Genomic DNA, 7,437 nt, shown 5'->3' with positions numbered 1-7,437 from the left:
CTGCAATTATCAAGGTTGGCCTGGATATTCTTTAAAAGTGAACTCTGGTTTCTATTTTAGCATCTGCTAAAGAAGCGTCTTTACTCCGTCTTCCAGACATCTGACCCACATATTATAGAAAAACGAGCAGGTTTTGATGCTGGCAAACGAGCAGCATTGGTTCTCAGAAGGTCTGTGGGAATAATTGGACCTGAACCTGATGATGTAACACATCCTTTCCTCTCCTCCACTACGAGACATAGCCAAGGACGGTGACCAGTTTAGGTGACGTGGTGGTTCCAACACTGAAGCTGTGACCTGCCCGCAGGATTCATTTTCATATAAGCCCTTAATCCTGTGAAAAGGCTCCAGGCTTCATTTATTTGGGTTGAGGGAACAAAAGAACCCAGTTTGGGTTTAAAGTGTGCAGACAGACAGGAGACAATCTCCACTGGTGATCTGATCAGATGTGAAGAGCTCAAGTTAACTGATGTGTTTTGATTTGAACCCTTTGCTTTTGTGTTGAAGATTTTCATCGACTTTTTATTTGAGAAAGAACTTGATAATTAAGAGATTTCTGCACAAACCTTCTGTAACTGCTGGAGAGGCTTTGGTTCTGATAATAGCACTGAAAATGACAGATAATACAGCAGAAGCTGTGGACATTCAGACCAACGCTGATGACGGGGGTGTGGGGGGTTTATGGGCCCGTCAAGTCAATTACATACAAGAACCGGAAATTGTGTAGATGACTGGTAAAATAAGAGCACGGGCTGCTGCTCAGTTAATGGTTTGTAAATCTTTATACCCTCGAATAGTGTCGCCTTAACACTGTCTCGGGTCTCTTAAGCACTTCGGGTCAGATTCGATGGGTAGAAAAACATCTCACAGGAGCTTTAACAGTGGGAGGTTCGGAAACAACCGGAAACGGGCGCGACTACTGTCGCCAGCTTGACTCACAGATTGTTTAGCAGAAGAAGGCAGAGAAAAGGGAGCGGGTGGATCACGGGAACTAACGGGAACTAACGGGAACACGTCTGGCTGGAATTTAGGACAAACAGAGAACCGATCTGAGAAGATAAAGAAGCGGTGAGCAGATAAAGGTGCTCGTGTGTTGTTTAAAACTATTTATCCACGACGAGGGTCGTTTAAACGTGCAACATCCCAACAAGTATTTTGGAAGGAGCGGAGAAGTGTTGGGCGGTGCACTCCTGCAGCAGCAAGCAGCGTGTTTTCTCCTGTTTATAATCCAGTTCTTAGTTAGAACACCAGTAAAGTTCTGTGTTCCAACACTGGAACAATAAGCTTTAAATGGAACTGAAAGACACAGATGTTGAGTAATGGCACAGAAAGTGGGAAAGCTTTCTGGTCTTATGACCAGACCCAATGAAAGGTCAGCACTTGTTGCATAAGTCATGCAGCACATTTAGGAAATATTCAGCACGGAACCACAGCCTGACTCTGTGATGTTCAGAGAAGATGATAAAAGGGACAGTTGACCTTAGACAGTGCACAAATCCACCATTTCTGCACCCTAACCCTAACCCTAAGTGTTCTTCATCTGTCTTCCCTCATTCATGCTGGGTTCCTTCACTTTCCAGTTGGGCCTGTGCAGCTGAAGTGATGAAGACGCTCTCCAGCTTCCTCCCCAACATCTTCATCATCTTTGTTTAGTGTTCGGGGCACGCGTCTGTAGTTTGATTGCCTGCTCCCAGCCCAGCGACTCTTCCAGCCAAGTCACCGTCCAGCCGGTCGGATTAGCGACGTCATGGCAAACATGTGCCCCTATGGTAGCTTCACACATGCTGTGGTTCGTGGCATCCCAGAGACCTTTGGGAAAGTGGCAGGAGACGGCCATGAGAATGGAGAGGTGTCAGTAGACCTGGCCAAAGCTCAGCGGCAGTTCGGCTGCCTGGCAGGTGCCCTGAGGCAGAAGGTGGGTCTGCAGCTGATTGAGATCCCCCCCGACCCCGAGCTGCCAGAGAGCTGGAGGATCGAAGACCTGGCGGTCATCCAAGGTGGCACCGCTCTCATCACCAGGCCCTTCAGAGAGCAGCGGCGCAGCGAAGTAACACACACACGCACACGCACGCACGCACACACACACACGCACACACACACACGCACTCCTCTGTTCTCTACTCCAAATATTTTAGTCTGCATCAGTTACCAGTTCATTTGAGCCCTGTGGAAAGAACCCTGACCCTAACCTGACCCTAACTTAACCCTAACGGAACCCTAACCTGACCCTAACCTGACCCTAACGGAACCCTAACCTGTACCTAACGGAACCCTAACCTGACCCTAACGGAACCCTAACGGAACCCTAACGGAATCCTAACCTGTACCTAACCTGTACCTAACCTGTACCTAACCTGACCCTAACGGAATCCTAACCTGTACCTAACCTGTACCTAACCTGACCCTAACGGAACCCTAACCTGTACCTAACCTGTACCTAACCTGACCCTAACTTAACCCTAACGGAACCCTAACCTGTACCTAACCTGACCCTAACCCTCATAAGCTACTGAGGGTATTTAGGTTTAATACTTTGACTCTTGTAATCTGGTTTCATTTCTTCTGGAGGAAGGAGGAACCTTTAAAGAGCAAATCAAGGGTCTTTCTGAGGCGACTGTCTGGAGCCTTCAGACGCAGCAGATGTATTTGATGGGCTGATTGTGTCCCCCCCCCCCAGGTGGAGGCGGTGAAGAGGGTGGTGTCGGAGCTGAAGCTGACAGTGGTGGAGATGGACGCCAGCTCTGGAGGGGCCACCCTGGAGGGCAGCGACATCCTCTTCACCGGGAGAGAATTCTTCGTCGGCATTTCCTCTCACACCAACCGCAGAGGGGCCGAAGTGCTGGCGGACACTTTCAGGGTGAGATTCAGCCTGGGGGGGTTCAGTTCTGGGATGAGACAGAGAGAAAGGGTTAGGGTTAGGGTTAGGGTTAACCCTAACCCTAACCCTAACCCAACATCTGCTTGAAGAGCTGTAATTAGGTCAAGCACAGAAACCAACGGGGCTGTGAACGACGGCAGGTGCTGCTCAGCTTTGTTCCATGAATCCGTTCCAATCCATCCATGATGAACATGGATTTTTCCACTTCTCCTAAGTGCTTTTTGCTGTGTGAACTCACACACAGTGTGTGTGTGCGTGTGTGTGTGTGCACGCCCGTCTGGTATGAATTAGTGGGGGCTGGGCCATGTGTGAGATGAAAGAGGCAGTGTTCACTCACTTCCTGTGTATCGTGTTTCAAAATGCTTTCCAATCATTCAGCTCAATATTTAGTGTTTCTTTAAATGCCCACGTGCACGTGCACGTGCACTTATACTTGTGTGTTGATGCACTGTGACCTTACGAGCCCTAGAAAGTCCTAAAATGCTGAACTCTTAGTCTAAAGTTTAAACGGCTGGAATGATTAACCAATAGGAGTAAAGCAATAAGAAACCCAAAACATCTTTAACATTTGTGAGTCTGAACCAAGATCTCCAGACATGTGTGGGCGTCCACCTTCAGGTGGAACCGGTGTCACTAGAGTTCACACGTCCAGAGCAGGTTTGTCCGTCTCCCGGATGTGATTCATCCAAGGCTTCCACCTTGATCCATGCAGGACTTCACCGTGTCCACGGTGCCCGTGTGCGGGGGAGCCCGCCTGAAAAACATCTGCTCCATGGGAGGTCCAGGCACCATCATCATCAGCAGCAGCAGCGGAGCCAAGAAAACACTGCGGGTGAGTTGTGTGTTGACCTCATCTGTCTCATGAATCAGCCGTGTGAACAGGCAGCAGCCTCTCCTGGACGTCCCTGTCACGGCCCTCTGGGTGGGGGTGGAGCACGCTTCATGGCAATTTCCCTTCCAGATGATGGAGCAGCTGACAGATCACCACTACCAAGTGCTGAGTGTTCCAGAGGAATCGGCAGCAAACTGCATTTACATCAAGGGACCCTCCAGTCGGGACTTCCTGCTCCACCGACCCGCGGAGGAATGTCCCGACAGCGTCGCGGTGAGTGCCAGGACAGCTGGAACGCGTGTTCTCACCGGTGCCCAGCAGGTGGCGACATTCCCACGCAACAGTAGCAGAAAGATGCTCATAATTAAAGTCAAACCTGAGAAACGTTAATATAACGTGCTTGGATCTGAAAATAAGCCAACAGCTGCAGCAGTTGTGTTTTTGTCAGTTCCAAAATATCAACTCTTCGGATCTTTTAACGCAGCCTGCGTGTACATGTTGCACGAGTGACGTCTTGTGTATCCTGTCTGCAGGTCCTCCAAAAGCTACAGGACTACACCTTCCTCCCTACAGCCTGCAGCGAGGCCTCCAAACTGGGGGCACCTCTGTCCTCCCTCTGCCTCCTCATCAACAGAAAACACACGTCTCTCTAACACTCGTCAGTGTAACATGAACACCTCCAGCCCTGCCCCCAGTTTAATCCACCACGATGAGTCTGTCCACTTTTTGATAGAAATAGAGCTGATTTTTTTTTTTTTTTTTATAGCACAGGTTTTGAGTTTCAAACTGCTAAATTTGAACCTTTTCACAAGTGAGATAAATGACTTTTAAACACGTACGCATCTACAGCGTCCATCACTGGGTAGAAGCTCCTCTGAAGTTTATGGCCTTCGAGGAGACTGAAGTCGTTTTCCTTTAGTTGGAGGAAACCTGTGGTGCTGTTAACGAACGCTGGGGATTCTGGGGATTTTAGCGGTTTCCTTATTGGACCCGAGTCCAGAATCAAGGTTACCAGAAAATGGTTTGACCAATAAAAGCCTAACATTAAACCTGCTCGTGTGGAGTTGGTGGACAATAATTCAAGTGCGATGCATCAAAAAAGTACACATTACATCCAAGGAAATTGTCCAAATTTATTTGTTAGAAAGCAAACGCGTTTAACGGTTGGACTTGGCAACTCTCTCCAACTCGTCCTTCTTCTTGATCGCGTAAGAGTTAGATGAGCCCTGCAGGAAAAAACCCAGAACACTTAGATGTGGTCGGAGCGCACGGAGCAGCAGGAATACCTGGGGGGTCTGACGCTCACCTTGGCTGCATTGATCAGCTCATCGGCCAGACACTCTGCAATCGTCTTGATGTTCCTGAACGCAGCTTCTCGTGCTCCTGTGCACAGCAGCCAGATGGCCTAAAGAAGCCAGAGGGTTGGGTCAAGGCAAGTACAAGGGGACCCCCTCCCTATCTAAAGTGTTTCTGAGCTGGTGGTTGACTGGGCCACAACAGACTACAGCCAATGAATAAGCAAAGAGGTTTCCTCTGCGAGCGCTCTAGCACACCAGGACAATGGAGCGTGTCCAGGCGTGACTCTAGCCTCGCTTGGCAGACAGCAGTAAAAACCTGAGTTTTACATATATGATCCACTCGATCTGGCAGCCCATAATGCTGCACGCTGCTCGTCACTGGTTTCAGGCCATGAATCATTCAGAAAACTAAAGTACATTTTATATGCAGAAATGTAAATGACACCATTATTGTGAAAGATTCTGTGGAGCTCGAGTGGTGCACGGGACAGATTTCTTACTCTAAAATAGGTTTTATTGAAATAATGGAAACCAACACGTCACTAAACAAGTGTTGATAAGAACAGATGGAGGAATTGAAGAGAAATGAGACATTATTTCAGCCTGTGGGACATCAGGTAGGGGACGTAAAGATCTAACACTAACAAGAGCCAAAGTCCTATAAATGGATATAAATCAAATCTTCGTGTAAAGTTGTACCTGGTTGACTCTCCGGAGGGGGGACACATCCACAGCCTGCCTCCTGACCGTACCTGCACGACCAATACGGGTGGAATCCTCACGGGGCCCGCTGTTGATGATGGCATTGACCAAGACCTGGAGGGGATTCTGGTAACAAAAAGCAATTTATCACATGACAACACCTGGAAATTCCACATAAAGCCCCCCCAACCACAAAAGATCTAGGACATGTAGTGCATCAATGTGATGCAGTCATGCTCAAAAAGTGCTTCAATATTCATGATGCCATCAACAGAAGAACAAACCCACCAATTTCAACCTTCTCTAGAACCACCAGCGGTTCAATCCCCTATTGGAAGCGATTTGGGAGCAGGAACCCACCTCTCCAGTCAGCAGATGGATGATCTCGAAGGCGTGCTTGACAATGCGTACAGTCATCAGTTTCTTGCCGTTGTTGCGGCCGTGCATCATCATGGAGTTGGTCAGACGCTCCACGATGGGACACTGGGCCTTGCGGAAGCGTTTGGCAGCATAACGTCCTGCAGAGTGTGGCAGGTACTTGGCGTATTTCTCCTTCACAGCAATGTAATCCTGTAGAGAACGTGGATAACTTATTGGGCGTCCTTGCAAAAACAAAAGCAGCTTTTCAGCACATTATAAGTTTAAAAACTTAGTGTATCTGAGCTGGTGGTTGACGGGACTACGGCAGGATCCAGTCAACGAATAAGCAAAGACATTTTCTCTGCGAGGTCTATAGCACACCGGGCCAACAGAGTAATGTCCAGGAGTGACTCTTGCCTCACGCCTGCAGAAAAGTCCTTCTCGTTTAGCTGCTCACCTGCAGGGAGATGTCATTAATCTGGACATCATCGGTGCTCCATTTGCCAAAGAGCTTAATCTCAGGGGTCTCAGCCACGGCCGTGGTATTGTCCCAGTCAGTCACTGGGAATTGAAATAAAAGCATATCGAATGAGCCACTGAACTGAGCCAGAGGAATAGAAAACAGAAGCGCAGTTACACAGCAGGCCCGACGTAAAGCCTGCTCCACTGCACGTAGCATTAGCCACCGTTAGCAACAGCGAAGCCAAATGACAAATGCGGACGGAAGAGAGTGTAACTATTGGGGATAACATATTCCATTGAGTTAAACTAAAACTAAATAATGAGAACGTAAGCTCAATTTTGTCAAGTTTTAAATGGATTGGGCGCTCGAAGTACGTGGCTAATCGACACGCCGCATCCACATGCGTTAGCAAGCTAGCGACATGTTAACTTGTGCTCGTAACGACAGAATACACCCAACTAGCGAAACATTATGGTCAAGAGGGGACATGTTTCTAGCAATCATAGTACAAGGGAAGTCTTCGCGACAACATTTCTCCAAGAATATTGTATTTCAACACATTTTGGATGGACAAATATGCCTTTTTTTCACTCACTGCTGTCTGCCGTTCTGTACCACACTTCTCAGAGACGGAAAAGGGCTTTTTCGGGGCGCCGCTTGCAGATATCCGGTAACGTGGGACGTCATTTCCGCTGCGCAAGTGATGTAGGGAATTGGAGTCTGATGTAACATTATTTAGCTAATCTGATTTAGTAAACGTAAGAACCAAACAATAAACTTCACTCTATGATATCTATGAAATACTTTGTAGAAAGAAAATGACTTGAAACCATATCAGGCAAAAATTCTATTTAGAAAATGTTATTAGATTTTATTTTCCCGCAAATAAAAGGACAGTAGAATA

The 7,437-nt window shown here is 47.8% G+C and overlaps 2 protein-coding genes and 2 non-coding genes across 5 annotated transcripts; 1 reads left to right on the top strand and 3 right to left on the bottom strand.

Annotated features, from left to right (window-relative positions):
• The first annotated feature begins 733 nt into the window (after positions 1 to 733).
• On the top strand, positions 734 to 4,759 carry ddah2 (DDAH family member 2, ADMA-independent). 2 transcript variants are annotated; one of them, XM_003969320.3, is made up of 6 exons: positions 734 to 1,068; positions 1,581 to 2,047; positions 2,678 to 2,857; positions 3,591 to 3,710; positions 3,840 to 3,983; positions 4,244 to 4,759. In XM_003969320.3, the coding sequence occupies exons 2-6, from the start codon at positions 1,748 to 1,750 to the stop codon at positions 4,361 to 4,363; spliced, it is 864 nt and encodes a 287-aa protein (XP_003969369.2). In that variant the 5' UTR covers positions 734 to 1,068; positions 1,581 to 1,747; the 3' UTR covers positions 4,364 to 4,759. The 2 variants fall into 2 exon arrangements, with proteins under 2 accessions (XP_003969369.2, XP_011607696.2); XM_011609394.2 differs by having other exon boundaries at positions 734 to 1,082.
• Positions 4,760 to 4,822: 63 nt separating this feature from the next.
• LOC115251660 (40S ribosomal protein S5) lies at positions 4,823 to 7,246 on the bottom strand. Its single transcript, XM_029844643.1, has 6 exons — positions 7,129 to 7,246; positions 6,528 to 6,631; positions 6,071 to 6,280; positions 5,708 to 5,836; positions 5,017 to 5,115; positions 4,823 to 4,936 (listed from the first exon to the last, which is right to left on the bottom strand). Coding segments are annotated over exons 1-6 (612 nt in total). The 5' UTR covers positions 7,130 to 7,246; the 3' UTR covers positions 4,823 to 4,867.
• Positions 5,173 to 5,304, bottom strand: LOC115251881 (small nucleolar RNA SNORA3/SNORA45 family). The gene has a single exon (XR_003890395.1). It is a non-coding gene; the product is annotated as a small nucleolar RNA SNORA3/SNORA45 family (small nucleolar RNA).
• On the bottom strand, positions 6,361 to 6,493 carry LOC115251870 (small nucleolar RNA SNORA3/SNORA45 family). The gene has a single exon (XR_003890384.1). It is a non-coding gene; the product is annotated as a small nucleolar RNA SNORA3/SNORA45 family (small nucleolar RNA).
• Positions 7,247 to 7,437: the final 191 nt, after the last annotated feature.

This window comes from Takifugu rubripes, chromosome 12 (assembly GCF_901000725.2).
Source record: "Takifugu rubripes chromosome 12, fTakRub1.2, whole genome shotgun sequence".
Taxonomy (NCBI): domain Eukaryota; kingdom Metazoa; phylum Chordata; class Actinopteri; order Tetraodontiformes; family Tetraodontidae; genus Takifugu; species Takifugu rubripes.
Note: the sequence above shows the minus strand (reverse complement) of the source record. Positions and strands in the feature narration are given on the sequence as shown.

Bases quoted from the DNA above. Each gene is read 5' to 3' on its own strand.
- ddah2 (XM_003969320.3), top strand. From the start codon at position 1,748: ATGGCAAACATGTGCCCCTATGGTAGCTTCACACATGCTGTGGTTCGT. The intron at 2,858-3,590 runs GTGAGATTCAGC...TGATCCATGCAG, and splicing joins TGCTGGCGGACACTTTCAGG to GACTTCACCGTGTCCACGGT. The intron at 3,984-4,243 runs GTGAGTGCCAGG...TCCTGTCTGCAG, and splicing joins AATGTCCCGACAGCGTCGCG to GTCCTCCAAAAGCTACAGGA.
- LOC115251660 (XM_029844643.1), bottom strand. The intron at 6,281-6,527 runs GTGAGCAGCTAA...CGTTCTCTACAG, and splicing joins TTAATGACATCTCCCTGCAG to GATTACATTGCTGTGAAGGA. The intron at 5,837-6,070 runs GTGGGTTCCTGC...TTTTGTTACCAG, and splicing joins TCCATCTGCTGACTGGAGAG to AATCCCCTCCAGGTCTTGGT.